This window comes from Xenopus laevis, chromosome 6S (assembly GCF_017654675.1).
Source record: "Xenopus laevis strain J_2021 chromosome 6S, Xenopus_laevis_v10.1, whole genome shotgun sequence".
Classification (NCBI taxonomy): Eukaryota; Metazoa; Chordata; class Amphibia; order Anura; family Pipidae; genus Xenopus; species Xenopus laevis.
The window spans coordinates 101,219,418-101,239,406 of NC_054382.1; the positions used below are offsets into that span (position 1 = coordinate 101,219,418).

Here is a 19,989-nt window from a genome sequence, read left to right on the forward strand (position 1 = left end):
CTTTTGATCAACTATCAGTTTTACCACTTCCCTCTCTATCAATCGCTTATTCTACCACTTCCTTCTCGATCTGTAATATCAAAAATTTTCCACTGTCTCATCACATTAATCAGTGTATATTTTTTATGCCCAACAAGTATTTATACTTTACCCAAATTCAGTAATTTCTTTATAACACCCCTCACTTGTGTCCCTCAACTAAGTCCCGGGTTTGCTAACTTAATAACAGCTATTTATACGTTACTTCTATTTGAGGCTGGTATGCGGATCTATAAAATTATAAAACATCAGTCATGACAAGATTTATTATATGTCCATATATTTTAAGTTGATCATTCCTTTATGTTAACTCTATTCTTGGGAAATAAAAACACTGGATTAAACAGTATCTTGCATTTGCTGATTTGTTTGATGAAAACATGGATGGATTATGACAGTCCTGTTGTAGGAGCCAGCAAATCACTGTGTGTACAGTCAGGGCCACATGTATACATTATCTGTAGAGAAAATTAAAATACATTTTCGTATTTCAAAACTGGGTTTTGAACAGAGAGAGGATTGAAAGACCAGTAACACCACCGAACACACATGCCCCACATACCTTTTACAATGAATGCTCATTTAAGATTTTTTAAAATAGTTTGATACTTTCAATTGAAATAAATATAGGTACGGGTATAGGATCCGTTATCCGGAAACATGTTATCCAGAAAGCTCGGACTTAATGCAGTCTCCCATCTACTCAATTTTATCTGAATGATCAAAATTTTTCAAGATGATTTCCTTTTTCTCTTTAACAATAAAACAGTAGCTTGTACTTGATCCAAACTAAGATATAATTATTATTGGAAGCAAAACCAGCCTATTGGGTTTACTTAATGTTAGCATGGTTTTAAAGTAGGCATCAAGATCTAAATTATGGAAAGATCCATTATCTGGAAAACCTCAGGCCCTGAGCATTCTGGATACCGAATTATACCTGTAGTTTTTTTTGTGGCAGGGCTTTTGGGAGCAAGCTGTGTATATGTATGAAAACCCGGTGGGCCCCAGCACTATTGGGCCACGCAGGCCCAGACCCACTCCCCTCATCCGACAGGTCTTGGTCTCCTGAGTTCCTTTCTGACTGCCGCCTGATAAAAATGATGTGCAAGCAAGTATGCACTGGCGGCAGGGGGGGCTTGGGTAAAGGTGGACAAGGAGATATTTGCTGGGGCAGGGGCTTGTAGGGATTTGCCGCTGGGGCAGGGGCCTTTGGGGGGGGGGGCAGGGGGCCCTGATATGGCCCAGACAGATTTGGGGCATTTAGTTTGCCACATTCAGTGCTACTGTATGTCAAAGCACCTGAAATAACATCCTCCAAATAGACTTAAAAGTAAAACACCTAAACATTAATGTACAGGTGCCTGGAAGGCACTTTTCATCTGGCTCCCTCTCCTATGCAGCCACAAACCATTGCCTGGCACCACTGCTTACGTGCCAAGTTACTGTTACTGTTAGAGGGCAGAGGATTACGGCAGCCTCTCAGTTTTATCATCAGGAGTAAGTTTGGCAGCCCAGTCAGAGTGGGGAAGAAATTTCCCAGTGTTTACGCAACCAGTTTGACCTGATTTAAAAATCGAGTTGTCCACTATATATGAAATAAGTCAGACTCACTGGGCTACCTATTCACATGCAGGATACGATTATACCTTGAATCCAGATCTGGCTGCGGATCTTGCTGCCAGGTATAGAACATAATCCTCAGTTATCCTCCACCTTATTTTACATTGTTCGTTACCTTCACTCTCTTCATAAAGAGCTGACATTCCATGTATAATGAATCAATTTCTCCATTATGTCTAACCCTTTTTTCTTCATTTATTCTTTGCTCATGTTACTTCCAGGATTTCAATTGTAAAATACACCCTACTTATAGGTTCAGTTAATCTAAGCATCTATTTGCCCTTACACCGACAGTAAAAGTCCCAGACCAAGCTTATTGTTTGCACAGATCATTTAATCTCAACATATTTGCTTTTGTACAATACTATGGGAGTGGCACGTTGGTTGTGTAGATATATCCTTTAGAAAACACTGTAATACTGCACTGTATTCTCTGGACAGTTTATATATATATGTGATTGTACTCTGTATATGATAAATGATCTAATACTGTAAAACTGAGAATGAATATGCACATTGGCCATTTTAAAAAAAAGTATTTATTTTAAAAAACAAAGATCTCTCTGATTTCCAACCATGGGTTTTCTATAAATTACATTCCAAAATGTGAGGAAATGGTGATATTTCATAAGCAGGGGGATTCACTGGCTCTACGTGTCTACTGGAAACAATGAAAGTTTGAGTTTGCATTTGCCTGCACTTAATCTGCAAGGTAGTGAGTCCATTGCAGGCTTTGTGAGTGACTGCCAATACAGCGTGTTGTCAACGTTGGTGCCGCTATCTCATATACAGAAGTGCACCATGCAGCATGTTACAGATACTTATCTTCGTCTTAGAGGAGAAAAAATATTAAAGAAATTTTATGACAAATTGCTGCGCCCCACAATTTTAGAAGAACTTTGTTTTATAGAGGAAACAAGGTAGCCATAATTCATGCCATATTGTTTCAAGGTAGCAAGCAGGTGTAATGTTAAGCCTTGTGATAGATCTGTAGAGGTCTGTATGTATGTGCACTGGGGGTTGTTTGGAGGTGTTGATCTTGATGGACTTTGGACTCAAATTAACTATGTACCTGAAATAAGCTTAAATGTCACATTTGTATCCAACACATGCTCCTGAATGCTGCCACGTTCTTCGCAGTGGCATGTACTACTCTTCTTCCTTGCTGCTCCACGTCCTCTTAATCCCTTTTTCCTTAATCAACAGACACTCCCAAATCCCCTCAGACTAGAGATGCACCGAATCTAGGATTCAGTTTGGCATTCAACCGAGATCCTGCCTTTTTCAGCCGGATTCAGCCGAATCCAAGCACCTGGCTGAATAGAATCTGAATAAAAAAAAAACACATGACTTTTCGTCACACAAACAAAACAGTCTTTTGTTTGATTCCCTAATTTTTATATGCAATTTAGGGTTCGGATTCGGTTCGCCATTCGGCTTAATAACACAAAATATTGGGGGTTTAGCCGAAACTTAAAATAGTGAATTCAGTCCGTCCCTATTTCAGACTCTCAACTTGTTTACCATTGTGCCCATTACTGCATTAGTCCCCAAACTAGGCAGGAGGCTTCTTAGCTTGCGATTTGGGATGAATAGCTATTAGCTGTCATTGATACTTGTGGAACTATCGAAGGGTGATGTTTTATTATAGCATTGGGACAGAATGATATTAGACCTCCAATCTGGAAAAGTCTGAAGATCTCAGCGTTACTCTCTAGTGTTGCACTTATTACTTCTTATTTGCTACCAACTTGTAATTTCTTTGAGGCCTGAGACACCCTTCTTGTTTTTTTATTTTTGGATACCTGGTACTTAAACTGCATGTGCACAAGAATATATTTGTTTCACTTGTTATCTGAACTTACTCCCATGTCTATAGCATAAATTGGTGCTTTGTCAGTGCCAGTGGTTCTCATGGGCAGTTTGCGGCCAAATAAATTACGATATGCTGCTCATAGGCCTCTATTTGTAAAGCCCTGCTACTTATGTGCATAGTAAGACTTTATAAGGCTAAGACTTTTCAAAGGGATACAATATTTAATGCTCATGCTCATTTCAATGCTTTCATTGTTTAACTTGGAACTAGCTGAGAAAAGTCAGGCACTTATTGGTTACTATGGGTTACTGCCCATATGCAAATTCATCCAGTGTTTATAAATGAGCCCCATTGAGTATGTACATAATATACAGCACAACCTCTTTTCTAACTGCTTTTTGAACCTCTGTGTAACTAACATTCTTGTAAAAGTTGACCCCAAATAGAGAGAAGCTGCTAAAATGATTTTGATAGTCTGTCATTTGCCAAATGTTGCAATGCTTCTGACAGACGGAAATTTCCTAATTATGGTGACGGGTAGATTAGTCAGTTCTAGTAAATGAGGTGGCCATTGAGAACACTTCCCCAAAACAAAGTTGGTATGCAAAATGGAATCCACTCGGCTTAAATGTTGTGATCAGCATCTTCTGGTAGCAAAAGGAGGAAACATGAAACTATTTTGCCAAATTAAATTACAATAATCTTCTCACATCTTCAGTTTGTGGTATAAAGAAAATATTTCTACTCAGATGAGTAGTTGACAAAACGTTTTTGTTCATATTTTAAATTCCACTCATCTGACCAAACAAATGTGTAACTGTTTCAAATTGTATCTGTAGAGTAGGTTGAACTGGATATAGTAGTCCCCCTTGAACTTACATACAAGTGTCTCCATTCTCTCAACCCATGTCATGTGCCTTTACATATGGTGGCTTCCAGTCATGCTGAATTTTGTTCATGTGTACGGTCACAATGTGTAACTTCAACACTGAACTCTGGAGTAGTCGGAACCTATTCATTAGAGTGATGAACTTCATTTACCATCTGGCAGGAGGGATAAGAGCAGATTTAGCAGATTAAAGAAAAATTCTATTGGCTGTTTGTATGGTTAAAGGAGAACTAAAGCTTTACTAAAGAAGTAGGCTAGAAATGTTGTACACAATGGTGTGGGCTTCTGTACCAGCCCAAAGCAACAACAGACCTTTAGCAGGAAAGATCTGTGTTCTGAAGATGCCCCAGTAGCTCCCCATCTTCTTTTCTGCTGATTCACTGCACATGCTCTGTGCTGCTGTCACTTACTGAGCTGAGAGACCCACTCATAATATACAGTACACATAGAATATAAATGTCACAATATAAGGTTGATTAGTAATTAATACCGATAGTTACTACGTGGCAGCACGGTAACCAGTACAACCAGCACCAGCCCTGTAGCATCAGCTTATATTACAGCCCAACCTCATTTTCTGCTTGATAATTTGTGACGACCCCTAAGCTTAGCTTCTCAACAGCTGCTCAGAAATCACTGAGCATGTGAGTGTCACAGACACTTTCCAAGATGGTGACTCCCTGTGACAAGTTTGAAGTCCTGGATCATTGCTGCTATTGACAAGCTGAAACTTTAGGCTGTGTAATAAGTTCATTATATAAAATATGGCATTTTAGCCATATTCATTTTTAGGGTTTAGTTCTCCTTTAAGGACTTTGGTTCCAGTGAAAGCAAACCGTAATGCCAAGGTGTGCAATGACATCTATGACAATGCTGTGTTGTTGTGGCAATACTCCAGCAAAGGTCTTTTGTAGTTTCAGCACAATGATGCACAAAGAGACGAATTAGAGAATTGATCTCCTTAGATAAGATTGAAAGAACTTTACTGGTCCTCATAGAGCCCTGACCTGACCCCAAATGTACCGTGGGATACATTGCAATGCAGACTGCAAGTCCTCATCCCTAACATTAATACCCAACCTTATGAATGCTCTTGTAGCTGAAGGGAGCAAATCTGACCAACAATATTCCAGCATTTGGTGAAAACCTTAACAGAAGGTACTAGACAAATGTGTGTATTTTACAAATTATGTATTAACACTAACACATCAAAAAATGTTGGCATTGGGAATGAAGGGTTAATCTGTTTTCTATCTCCCAGCAGAAGGAATACTATGTGGAAGGGTATGAGAGGACCTTTAACCAGCAGAAAGCCACTAAGCAAAGAATGCTTGTACCTAGATGACTGATATTCCTATAGTGTTGACACATAATAATTCATTGGAGACCTAACTGTTCTTCTGTGGTGTTCTTGCTTAGCAGTGTATAGAAATGATACTGGCAAGAGTAATAATATTCCAGACCCAATTTGTTATGAAAAGAAGAATGCTCGAAACGTGCTAAAAACTATACCCTAACATTATGCTCTATATTTAAATAAATGAAGGATGAACTTTGTTTAGAATCACATTATGTTATTTCTCTAAATGTATACTATATTTTCAGCTTGATGTCACTGAGATACTGTTTTTTGAGTTGTATTTAACAGCTAGAGAGGCATAGGTTGAAGTTAGTTGATACATACCTCCCAACTGACCCGTTTTTAGAGGGACAGTCCCTCTTTTGACAGCTCAACCTGCAGTCACTCTTTTGTACTGGAAAGTCACGATTTTCTCAGCACTGAACAGCCAGAAAAAGAAACAATTTTCCTAACTTTTTTGGCAGAGAGCCCAGAAAAGCTACACCGTTCAGATAAGATACTTTTGTAACAATTTTGATATAAGCAAATAAGTAATTGTAACAATATAAGATAACAGGTCTCTTGGGATAAGTTAGACTCACAGCTTAAAGGGCAATTCACCATCATTAGCAAAACTGTAATAACTTATTGTCAAAAGGGGTTTTTGCCTGAGGAACTCCACACATACAGTATGAAGCAAGAAGAAAAAGAACTTGCTAATGTAGTTTCATTTCCATGTAAGGTTTTGATTTATCTGGTACAAAATAATTCCTGAATATTCTGTGTAATTAATGTTATTCATTATAAAATGTTTGCTTTGAATGGACACTCGAATGGATATGCATTTTACTGTGCAAAACGGCTCAACACACTGGGGTACCTTGGTTTTTTGGTAGATGAACCCTACTTGGAGACTGTGGAGTCCTTGGCCATATTTATATCTGGGATTTGAAAACAGAGTGGAAATAAGAAGGGGTATTCCTGGTTTAAAGAATAGTAGTAACAGGAGCGCTGTATTTTGTTATAATAAATTGGCCAGTTAGGGAGAATCTAGTGGATAGGGGCATGAAAGTATTTATGGACACCAGCTTATGCTGCCCACACATATAGCCTTATTAAACTCTGTGCTGCTATAAAATCCTATTCAACATATGGGTCCCAATGAGTAAAGGTGTATATTAATGCTCGATACTAGTATGTATCCCATATTGTTAAATATGTGTGGTTAAACAAAGTCTTAAGGTGCCCAGTAAAAGCATTTGAACAGCATGAAATAATTCTGTTTTCCTTATACTTTATTTCCTTATTTTCCTTTTTTTGTATTGTTCTTTGATCTTTTCACATATCATTTTCTGATCTTTTCACATATCATTTTCTGCCAGTATTTCCTTATTGCATTTTTCCTTTTCTAAACACTCTTATCCAGCTTTTCTATTGAGTATCACTTCCTTATTTCTTATCTCAGGTTGAGCAAAAGTTTGTAATTGGTAGTCATTGACTTAAATGCTTCTATGACATCGGTTGTTGAATGGTATCAAAGCAGTAATGTAAACTATGTCCATGTTAAACTGAATTGCTTTATCTTTGTGAATGTTACATAGTTACATAGTTAAATTGGGTTGAAAAAAGACAAAGTCCATCAAGTTCAACCCCTCCAAATGAAAACCCAGCATCCATACACATACCCCTCCCTACTTTTAATTAAATTCTATATACCCATATCTATACTAACTATAGAGCTTAGTATCACAATAGCCTTTGATTTTATGTTTGTCCAAAAAATCATCCAAGCCATTCTTAAAGGCATTAACTGAATCAGCCATCACAACATCACCCAGCAGTGCATTCCACAACCTTACTGTCCTGACTGTGAAGAACCCCCTACGTTGCTTCAAATGAAAGTTCTTTTCTTCTAGTCTGAAGGGGTGGCCTCTGGTACGGTGATCGACTTTATGGGTAAAAAGGTCCCCTGCTATTTGTCTATAATGTCCTCTAATGTACTTGTAAAGTGTAATCATGTCCCCTCGCAAGCTCCTTTTTTCCAGAGAAAACAACCCCAACCTTGACAGTCTACCCTTATAATTTAAGTCTTCCATCCCTCTAACCAGTTTAGTTGCACTTAGTCTCTGCACTCTCTCCAGCTCATTTATATCCCTCTTAAGGACTGGAGTCCAAAACTGCACTGCATACTCCAGATGAGGCCTTACCAGGGACCTATAAAGAGGCAGAATTATGTTTTCATCTCTTGAGTTAATGCCCTTTTTTATGCAAGACAGAACTTTATTTGCTTTAGTAGCCACAGAATGACACTGCCCAGAATTAGACAACGTTTATCTACAAAGACCCCTAGATCCTTCTCATTTAAGGAAACTCCCAACACACTGCCATTTAGTGTATAACTTGCATTTATATTATTTTTGCCAAAGTGCATAACCTGCATTTATCAACATTGAACCTCATTTTCCAGTTTGCTGCCCAGCTTTCCAACTTAGACAAATCACTCTGCAAAGTGGCAGCATCCTACATGGAACCTATAGTTCTGCACAATTTAGTATCATCTGCAAAAATAGAAACAGTACTTTCAATGCCCACCTCCAGGTCATTAATAAACAAGTTGAAAAGCAAGGGACCTAGTACAGAGCCCTGCGGTACTCCACTAACAACACTGGTCCAATTAGAAAATGTTCCATTTACCACCACTCTTTGTAGTCTATCTTTTAGCCAGTTCTCTATCCAGGTACAAATACTATGTTCCAGGCCAACATTCCTTAATTTAACCAGTAACCTTTTGTGTGGCACTGTATCAAATGCTTTAGCAAAGTCTAAGTAAATCACATCCACTGCCATCCCAGAATCGAGGTCTCTACTTACCTTCTCATAAAAAGAAATTAAGTTAGTCTGGCAAGATCTATTACACATAAAACCATGCTGGCACAAACTCATAGTATTATGATTTGCTATGACGTTCAGTATCTTATCCTTTATTAACCCTTCGAAAAGCTTTCCTATCACTGACGTCAGACTAACTGGCCTATAGTTTTGAGGCTGAGAACGGGATCCTTTTTTGAATAGAGGCACCACATTAGCAATTCGCCAGTCTCTCGGCACTATGCCAGATCTCAATGAATCCTGAAAAATTAAGTAAAGAGGTTTGGCAATCACAGAGCTAAGCTCGCTAATTACCCTGAGATGAATACCATCTGGCCCCGGACCTTTGTTAATCTTAACATGTTCTAGTCTCTTTTGAATTTCATCATGTGTGAACCATGCATCATTATTTGTATTACCGGTACTAGAATTGGGACTGTTAAGAAGGAAACCTTCACTTACTGGTTCCTCATTTGTGTAGACAGATGAAAAATATGAGTTCAGAATCTGCGCTTTTATTTTGTTTTCATCAACCAGCTGACCCCCCTCTGATAGTAAGGGTCCCACCCCTTCCTGCTTCATTTTTTTACTATTAACATTTTTAAAAAATAATTTTGGATTTTTTTTACTGCTTGCTGCAATATCCTTTTCTGTATCAATTTTAGCTTGCCTTATAGCTTCTTTGCATGATTTATTGACCTCCTTGTACCTTATAAATGTTTCGGCTGTACCAGCTAACTTGAAAGCCTTAAAAGCACGTCTTTTCTTACCCACCTCAACACCAACGCTTCTATTGAACCAAAAAGGTTTTGCTTTGCAACGACGTTCCTTGCTTACAAGTGGAATATACTGACAAGTATATTTATTAAGCAGCATTTTAAAGACTTCCCATTTTTGTTCTGTGTTTAACCCTGTGAAAAGCATTTCCCACTTAATATGTTGCAGAGATGCCCTTATACTGTCAAAGTTTGCACATCTGAAATTTAGTGTTTTAGTTACTCCCTTATAGAATTGCTTCTGCAACAGAATCTCAAAGGAGACCATATTATGATCACTATTCCCTAAATGCTCTCCCACACAAATGTTAGAGATGAGTTCAGTATTGTTAGTTATTACAAGGTCCAAAAGAGAGTTAGTTATTCCTAGTAGGTTCTTGAACGAGCTGGAATAAAAAGTTGTCATTCAGCATATTTACAAACCTACTCGCTTTTTCTGTCTTAGCAACCCCATTACCCCAGTCAATGTCTGGATAATTGAAGTCATCCATAGCAACAACCTGACCCAGCTGTGAAGCCGCTTGTATCTGCAAGAGTAGCTGGGCTTTATACTTGACACTTATTCCTTCGACTTCGAATATCGAAGTCGAAGGATTTACCGCAAATAGTTCAATCGAACAAAAAATCTTTGATCGAACGATTATATCCTTTGAAACGTTTGATTCGAAGGATTTTAATCCATCGATCGAACGATTTTTCTTCGACCGAAAAAATTGTTCTCCATAGGCTACATGGCACTTCGGTAGGTTTTAAGTGGCGAACTAGGGGGTCGAAGTTTTTTTTACAGTACTTCGACTATGAAATCGTCGAATAGTCAAACGATTTTTAGTTCGAATCGTTCGATTCGAAGTCGTAGTCGATGGTCGAAGTAGCCAATTCGATGGTCGAAGTAGCCAAAAAAAACATTCGAAATTCGAAGTTTTTTTTATTCTATTCCTTCACTCGAGCACAAGTAAATGGGCCCCTTATTTACAATTAATTTAAACATTAAAGAGACCCAATAGGATGGTTTGCCTCTAATAAGGATGAATTATTTCTTAGTTTTGATCAAGTACAGAGTACTGTTTTATTATTACAAAGAAAAAGGAAATCATTTCATTTTGAATAATTTGATTATATTGAGTCTATGGGAGATGGCCTTCCCAAGAGTTGGAGCTTTCTGGATAATTGGTTTCTGGATAACAGATTCCATACCTTTATTTCAAAAACAAAAATACCATAAGAATCCCCTGAATTCTACATGTGTACAAATATCACTCCACAAAACAATATGCATATGTACATACATTTTTGGCAGCAGCTTTATAAATATTTGAATAGTATGGGACCTGGATCCAGAATTCTCGGGATCAGGGGTTTTCCAGATAACAGATCTTTCTGTAAGTTGGATGTCTACTTAATATCATGCAAACATTAAATAAACCCAATAGGCTGGGTTTTTTTTCCAATAAGGATTAATTATATCTTCGTTTGGATCAAGTACAATCTACTGTTTTATTATTACAGAGAAAAAGGAAATCACTTTTTTAAAATTTGGATTATTTGGATAAAATGGAGTCTATGGGAGGTGGTCTTTCCATAACACTGAGCTTTCTGGATAATGGATCCCATACCTGTACTTTATACAGCACAACTGTCAAGAGCATTTTTGTCACTTATAGTGATCACTCGTGACACTAAGCTCACTTTAATTAGACACCAATTTATTAACCACTATGTTTGGGCTATTGTTATATATATTTTATCATATCATCATAATCAGGGTAGTGTATGTATGTATCACTGAACAGAAGGAGCTAAAGATTTGCTCAAACAGACTGCTGTTATAGTGTCAGTGAAAACAGTTCTAATTTTGCCTTTCAGAGCACCTCGTGTGAAGCAGTAGTATCCTGTGTTGTGAGATGACAGCTTTGTTACCTAATGTCATAGAAATGAGTACAGAAATGGGTACAGAAAAAGCAATTATAGGACATTATCTTCCTCGGCAGCTTCTTGCATAAGTTTCCTTGGTTTCACAAGTGACCGAGTTTATTTGTTACTCTCCCAAATATTTGTTGACTCTTAAAGCAAAGACATCTGGTTCAAAAGTAATGATTCTTCTCTCCCAAAATAAACAGTGTCACACATAATTCATTTTTAATTTGCTTGAAATATCATTTCCTTCCAAGTCTGCTTCCTGGCCATTGGGACATGGCTTTAAACCAGTGCAGTGTGAGGCAAGTTAAGAAATGTATGTATATAAGAGGAGCTTCAGTTCTTTAAGGGGCAGATTTATCAAGGGTCAAATTGAAAATTTAATTTTTAAATTTGAATTTTGAGCTAATTTTAGTGTACTTCGACTAGGGAATAGTCCAATTCGATTTGAATTTGGAAATTTATCATGTACTGTCTCTTTAAAAATTCTACTACGACTATTTGCCCTCTAAAACCTGCTGAATTGCTGTTTTAGCCTATAAGGGACCTCCTAGAACCTACAGTATTTGGAGTCATTTAGTGGACTTTTTTTTAAATACTTTGAAAAGAATTCGATCGAATATGATCCGAATTCGATTGGAACGATCGGATATAGCCTATTAACTCGAAGTTACATTTTTTTTTTTTTATTTTAAATTTCGGCCTTTTTTCTATTCGAATTTCAAGTTGATGGGAGTTTAAAAAAACTCTCATCACCTCGAAATTCGACCCTTGATAAATTTGCCACTAAGTGTAATCATTGATACTGCACTCCTTATAATATCAACCCCAACCATTTCCCCAGTCCAAGAGCTGGAGGTAGGCAGCAGCAGCAAGCTCAGCCTCAAGAGTTGCATCATATTTGCTAATTAGTTTAACCAGTCCACAAAGTTTAATTTCAATTGGATTCTAGTAATTCTAGACTATTGCTCAAGGCTGCCTATGAATGTTGAAGACTCATGGAAAGGGAGTTTGTGTAGCCTTTCAGATAGGCCTATTACAGGCAGGGACCTGTTATCTAGAATGCTCGGGACCTGGGTTTTTTCAGATGAGGGAAAATCTTTTTGTAATTTGGATCTACATACCTTAAGGGTAGGACTTGACGACGCGATTGGAGCCGACACGTCGCAATGCGACTAAACGCATGCGACGTGTCGGATGTTCTAATGAAAACGGAAGTGAAGGAGAAATCGCAGGTAACAACTACATTTATCCGACTGTCGGATGAAAACGCAGCTGCATTCCCTGCATAACACCCATGCATGGAGAATGTGAAGCATTCTCATGCCTAAATCAGGGGTGCTCAGTGTAGGGTCTACATTTAGAGAAGTTGTCACTGTAGAGTCTACAATATGAGGTTTGGGTCCTTGGAAATTTCATTGCAATGATACACCTACTGTTGTAATTAAATGTACAACACCCATGTAGCAGATTATATTTTTTCATCCTAATAATGGTAAATAACAAGAACTTATGGTGCGTGCGGCGCGCCTCCTTGTGATTTAAAGGCGCTCTGGTGTGGTGACGCCAGCGCGCAATGGCGCGAAATTTAAAAGGTTTTTAAAGATAAATTTTCCTTTTACATGCTGCCCATGATAGGAGCTTGTTCCTGGTGCTTCTGAGCTTTTGCTATCTGTTCTGAACCTGTTTGATTTCTGTTGTGACCCCTGCCTGGCTTTTGACTATTCTGACCTCTGGATTCTGACCCTTGCCTGAATACCGACTACCTCTTCTGCTCAATCCCTCTGATTGACTTCCTGGTTTGACCCTTGCCTTCCTGACTATGGTTATTCTCTGCCTGCCCCGACCTGGCCTGATCTGACTACTCTATTGCCTAACGTCTTGTACCGCGACCTTCGGCCTAAAGACTCTAGCTAATAGTCATGGCCCTCTGCCTATCCAGAACCTCTAGCCTTGCACCTCTCTTTTAAGTCCTGGTGGCATCCAAGTAAAGGCGGTCACACTACAGGTGAAGCACGAACCGAGACCAGGGTGCTTGGCATTTGTTCTGGTGTTGGGTGCCGACCGTGACACCTCCAGTATGGTTTGGAATTTCATTTTGCAATGCGTTGCTAACTGCAAGTCTTAAATGAGAACCAAAGCTTAAATAAAAAAGTAGGCTAGAAATGTTGTATATTATGTTTTGGGCTTCTGTACCAGCCCAAGGCAACCACAGCCCTTTAGCAATAAAGATCTGTGTCTCCAAAGATGCCCCAGTAGCTCCCCATCTTCTTTTCTGCTGATTCACTGCACATGCTCTGGGCTGCTGTCACTTACTGAGCTTAGGGACTAACTCACAATATACAGTACACATAGAATAGAAATGTCGTAATATAAGGCTGATTAATAATTAATACAGATAATTACTACATGGCAGCTCAGAAACCAGTACAAACAGCATCAGAATTTAATAATCAACCCTGTAGCATCAGCTTATATTACAGGCCAACCTCATTTTGAGCATGTGAGTGTCACAGATACTTTCCAAGATGGTGACCCCCTGTGACAAGTTTGAAGTCCTGGATCATTGCTGCTATTGAGAGGCTGAAACTTTAGGCAGGTGCAAAAAGGTCATTATATAAATTATGGCATTTTTGGTCGTATTCATTTTTAGGGGTTAGTTTTCCATTAAGGGTATTCCCTTCTTATACAAAGCTGTGGCAAAACGAGTGTTTTAATTGGTTTGGGAAAACAGGGATTTCCAGAGAATTGCCACCATCTGCATCTCTTAGAAAATATGAGCTGGTAAAGAATGAGTGATTCCATTTAAATACAGGCGTAACTAGTGTTTTGATGGCTGACAGATGTGCTAGAACTGTTTAGTATATCTACACAGACAGAGCTGAAAACTTCCTGTTTCTGTGCTGTCAACCTTATCTATTTTAACAAACACAAAAAAAGGAATTGAAATATTTTAGTGTGAATTATTTGCATGCTGGTGCAGTACAAAAAGTGCCATGAAAACAAGTGAAGACTTTTCAAAATGATTTCATTTTCTAGCCTAATCAGTGAAGATATAGAGACTTTAAGGGATTTATGATCAACCCATGCTGCAGGTAAATATAGCTTGATACTTTCAATAAAATCTAATTTCCAGTGTGAATGAATATAACAATCAGTTTACATTATTTAGCACAGGGCATGTAGGGTTTGCAGCTTTTTCCTCAAATCTCCAAAATCTAGCTCTGCAAATAAAAATATGTGATGGTATATTAAACACACTCGGCCCATACACTACTGTAGACTGAATGTTAAAATGCAACACCTCCATCCCCTGCCCATAGTTTGTCTTGGCACATACATTCTCAAAACTCCATGGGGCAGATTCCCTTAAGGGGGAAGTGACTAACACTAGCAAAATTCGCCAGCGTGACATCATTTCAGAACTTTGCCGATTCCCTAACGGGCACAGACGTCACTTCGATAGCGAAGGAGATAGACGACAGCGTTGCTTCGCACTCTAGGCGAATTTTCGCTCTGGCGAACGAATGTAACTCCGCAATTTAGATGCGGATTTTACTGAACGTTACCTGATTGCCTTCGCCAGCTCAGACCAGTGGAAGTGCAATGGAGTGCATAGATCTTCCTCAATTTTTAGTGCAAAACTTTAAAAAACGCTAGCGTCTTTTCTAGCTAGCCTGCACTGGGCTCATGTGTAGGGCATTATAACTCTATTTTATTCATTAAGGTTCCCTGGACTTGTATAATGTAATGTATTTGCTGCAACATATACGTTCATGTAACCTTTTTACGTATGCAAATTAGGTGACGCTAGGGCATCTTCGCTTTGATTGCCGAAGTAACGCTAGCAAAAATTCGCCAGCGTTTGTCGCCCTTGACGCAACTTCGCACTTTAGGGAATTGGCATTGCCCTGGCGAATTTACGCCTGGTGAAGTGTTGCGAAGCTGTCGCTGGCGAATTTTTGCCCCTTAAGTGTAAGAATGAGGAGTATAGATTTTAGTTAGTGTTGAGAGTGTAGTGATCCCACAACATCCCTGCTAATCACTCAGACTGCATCGAAACTGTCACAAAATATTAATCCCACTGTAAATGAAGCACAATGTCCATGGGTGCCATTGATGTATGAAATTGGTGCTCCCGTACATGCCTTTCATATATGTATTATTTACCTGGGATAAAGTACCTTGCCTGTGTAGAGTGTTATTTGTGCCTGCAGTGTTAAGCTCTGCTTCTCGCCCACATTAGTTGGTGCTATAGCTTAGGTGCACTAGACAGACTTCCACTAAGTTGCTTGTCACAAATGTATGATTGCAAAATTGCCCCTTTTTTGCATCTTGCCCTACGAGCTTCATAATAGGACCCTTTGTGCTTTTTTTAACTGTGTTCATAACCTGGTAATTTGTTCAGCATTCCGTATAAAAGTCAAGATCTTGAATAATTAAATTCAATTACTTTAAAGTGGGATCATTAAAAGGGACATATTGCATTTCTGAAAATTACCCTCAGTGTATGCAATGAAAATTAATGCAGGTTCCTGATTTTAATATGGGCTAAAAACAATTGTTTTTATTTCAAACGCACCCCATAGATCCTGGCCGTTCTGTTTTGTTACAAATGGGTGGCCCTATGGCCCATGCCTAGATGCATAGTAGAATGTGAGTTGCAAATTACAGCAATGTCTGCACACAGGGAAATATATCATGTAGTTCCCTGTCAGATACTACTGCGCAAAATACCAGCTCTCCTACACAGTCAGTGAAAGCAGCCAACAGCAAGTTTAAAAGGGTGGGTGTTACTAGAAGGGTTTTTGGGAGACATCCGTTATCTGGAAACCCATTATCCATACAGCTCCAGATTATGGGAAGGCCCATAGACAGTGTAAATGATTGCATATTGTTTATAGTTCATGGAGTGTAAAATAAAGCATTAAAGGTAGGGTTGCCACCTTTATGAACATTTTTACAGGCACTCGAGGGGCAGACACAAAAGAGTGTGGGGGCGCTGATATAAAAGGGGTGGTGTATGGCATTAAGGGGGTGGGTTTATACTGTAAAAGGGGTGTGGCTATGTGATGGCAGGATGGAAGATTTAGGAGTGGATCAGCATATAAATAAGCTACGATTTGGGCAGATGAAGAGCAGTCCAAGGGTTAATCTCAAGGGCATTACAAATGTACCAGCAGCTACATTGCCAGTAAATTTATAATATTGGCCTGAACTTGGCAGATGTTTTACCAGCTAGGTCGGTTGGCAACCCTAATTATAACAAAAAATTATTGGACACTACCGTATAAGTGTTAGGTCCAGCTCTAAAGGTTTTGTGATCTAAGTGTAACATATAACATATATATAATGATTGAACAGGACAGATCATATCTTTGGGCCTTTCACAAAATAACTATAATTTTCTCTGGGTGGCTATATCTGGAGGTGTAAATGTCCTCATTCTATTACTGTCTATTTTGATTTTTTTTTTTTGCTACTGAAAGGTTGATCACAGCAACATTAACCTTCGCTTTGTACCATGAATAGCAACAAGTTTAATTTAATAACAAATCAAACTTGCAGACCCAGCTCTAAAGGCCTTTGGATCTAAGCGTAATAAGTAAGGACTTAACAGTCTCACATAGAGATTTTATATTGCTCTTTACAGCAATTCCATACTTCTATTAGAAGAATGTGTTTCTCTTTTGGCCTCCTGTGGAGAAGGGGGTTCATAGGTGAATTCCAAATAGATGGTCACTTGGCCAAACAAGCAAGTACATGGCTACAGTACATGTTGGATATAGATTTCATACTGATACCACCAGAAGCGTTTATCTCCATGGAATGATAGATGTTAAGGGAGGAACATAGCTTTGAAGGATGTGGCAGGGAATTACTTATAAATGCAGAAGCAATACATTTTCTTGGTAATAGGAAAACATGGTCAGCATAGAGGGTTTGAAGAAGCCAATGAGCATTGGGAGGTAGGGTAGGCTTCAGGTTCTTTAGAGGGATTCTGTCAAAATTTTTATGGTATTGTTTTTATTACTAAATTACACTGTGCACATTGCAGATTCATTCTATCATTTAAAATGTTATTCTTGAACCAATAAATTGATTTTGTGATATTTTTGTGTAGGCAGCCATCTCAGGTCATTGTGTCTGATCCTGTGCTTTCAGAGTCATGGCCGAACTTGGGTGTTTTACTACTGACTTCTATTCTCATATCTAATGCTAGGGGCATGGGAGAATTTTTAGCGATGAAGGTGTCAGGGAGCTGTAATCTTGTTACCTGTTCATGTTGGTAGACTGCTGGGGGTGGGGTAGGGAGGAGGTTGATGCAGGCCCGGGGCTAGGGCGGCAAAATTTGTGGGTCGCCCAGTCACTTCTACAGTGTCATTGGGAGCCGCTGGCGCTCGTGTGCCCGCGTGCTCGCTGGGGAAGGATGTGAGCACATTCGCCAGCAGGCACTAGGACCTGGCCGGCGCATGCGCTTACAGGGTGGGCACGCACGGGTGGGTGGGCGCTAGGACCCAGGAGGCTAGGGGCGGCAAAAGACAAGATCTGGCCCTGGGCTGATGTCACTCCAACTTGCAGTACAGAGTAAAGAATGACTGAAGTTGATCAGAGCACAAGTCACATGGCTAAGGGCACCTGAAAAACTAAGAGCATGTCTATCCCCATGTCAGATTTCAAGATGAAATATAAAAAAATTGTTTGCTCTTTTGAAAAATAGATTTCAATGCTGCTCTGCTGAAGAAGAGCTATTAATCTATGTATAGAATTCATGTGATTTAGTTGTGTAATCACATTTACTTTACAGTGCTACGCAATATGTTGGCGCTATATAATACATGTTAATAATAATAATAATAATAATTAACAGATGCATTTTAAAAAAATGTTTTTTTCCTTCCTTCAATAAGAGAGGTTTACACATCTTTTCAAGTTAGGACATGTGTAGGTGCAATATTTAACATCAGAATATAACATGCATTGATTGTGGTAAATTGGGGAACTTTCTACTAGCATTTTGTTCAACTGAAGCCCCCTGAATTCATGGAGAGCACAGGAACACAATGCACTTTATGCACTTCTTAGGTCTCTGTATTAAAATACATTCTGCCTTCTTATATTTCTACAGAAACTATGGGATGTATAAAATCAAGAACAGCCAATCCTCAAGATGAGATGGGGAAGAATAATCCAGTACGTAAAAATGATCGAACTATTTATGTGCCAGATCCAACGGCTAAACTGCAAAGGCCAGTAAGTAGATGGAAGAAGAAGAGAATTCATTGGAATGCCTCATACTGCAAACCGTAACAATATATGTGGCTGTCTAGAAACATTTATTTAAGCTGTGTCCAATGTTTGCTTTAGATGGTGTTTTTGTGCAAAGAGCCAAATAACACCCTTGCAATTAATTATTTGCAATGAATAGAAAAAAACCTTAGTTCTGTCAAAAATATAATGTTTTGCATCCAGTTTTGCATGGTAGGCAGAAATGCAATATGGTATAGATCGAAGTTAGGAATTGCTGTATTCAACCCCATGCAATAAGGAACTTTTTTCCCTTGTCTCAGCAGTCTCTTTATATAGGCACATAACAATGGAAATACTGTGTGCCTGATTTTGCAACTACAGTGTTATGTGGAAGGGGGAATTGTTTATCAGTTAATTGTTGAAAATTCTCAGGGGAAGTATGTGGCTGCAGTATGAAAAGTCCAGGGTTTAACGCAGGGTGTGAGAACTCCGTATTGGTCAGTCGAAGTTTGATTCCACTAACCAACAGTCGATTAACTGACATATTATTCTGTTAACGTATATGCCTATTGTGCCTTAACAATGTTCCAATTTGAAGCTGAAGTTGTAAATATGCTTAAAGGGATACTGTCATGGGAAAAAAAAATTTTTTCAAAATGAATCAGTTAATAGCGCTGCTCCAGTAGAATTCTGCACTGAAATCCATTTCTCAAAAGAGCAAACAGATTTTTTTATATTCAATTTTGAAATCTGACATGGGGCTAGACATTTTGTCAATTTCCCAGCTGCCCCTGGTCATGTGACTTGTGTCTGCACTTCAGGAGAGAAATGCTTTCTGGCAGGCTGCTGTTTTTCCTTCTCAATGTAACTGAATGTGTCTCAGTGGGACATGGGTTTTTACTATTGAGTGTTGTTCTTAGATTTACCAGGCAGCTGTTATCTTGTGTTAGGGAGCTGTTATCTGGTTACCTTCCCATTGTTCTTTTGTTTGGCTGCTGGGGGGGGAAAGGGAGGGGGGTGATATCACTCTAACTTGCAGTACAGCAGTAAAGAGTGATTGAAGTTTATCAGAGCACAAGTCACATGACTTGGGGCAGCTGGGAAATTGACAATATGTCTAGCCCCATGTCAGATTTCAAAATCGAATATAAAAAAATCTGTTTGCTCTTTTGAGAAATGGATTTCAGTGCAGAATTCTACTGGAGCAGCACTATTAACTAATAAATTTTGAAAAAAAAATTCCCATTACAGTATCCCTTTAAAGGACAAGGAAAGGTTGAAATGAAGTGTAATGTATATTAACTGCATCTTCATGATGTTTTGGCAGAACTTACTGCTTCTCCTATCAGTGTTTTCCTTCCCTCTATATGCTGCGCCATTCAAAGCCTGCCGGCAGCACTAGGGTGACGTCACCAAATTCTTTGCATTCCATCCTAACACTGCCTGAGGCAGCCGACCTACGGCTTTTTCCATT

The 19,989-nt window shown here is 38.9% G+C and overlaps 1 protein-coding gene across 2 annotated transcripts in view; it reads left to right on the top strand.

Moving 5' to 3' along the window:
- lyn.S (LYN proto-oncogene, Src family tyrosine kinase S homeolog) overlaps nt 1-19,989 on the top strand; it is a 73,014-nt gene that overhangs the window by 15,513 nt on the left and 37,512 nt on the right. The window contains exon 2 of one of the 2 annotated variants that reach the window (XM_018223729.2): nt 18,394-18,458. In XM_018223729.2, the coding sequence (XP_018079218.1) occupies nt 18,399-18,458 (60 nt within the window). In that variant the 5' untranslated portion in view covers nt 18,394-18,398. Of the gene's footprint in view, nt 1-18,393; nt 18,519-19,989 lie in introns of both variants that reach the window. The other variant, XM_018223728.2, reaches the window with a different exon arrangement.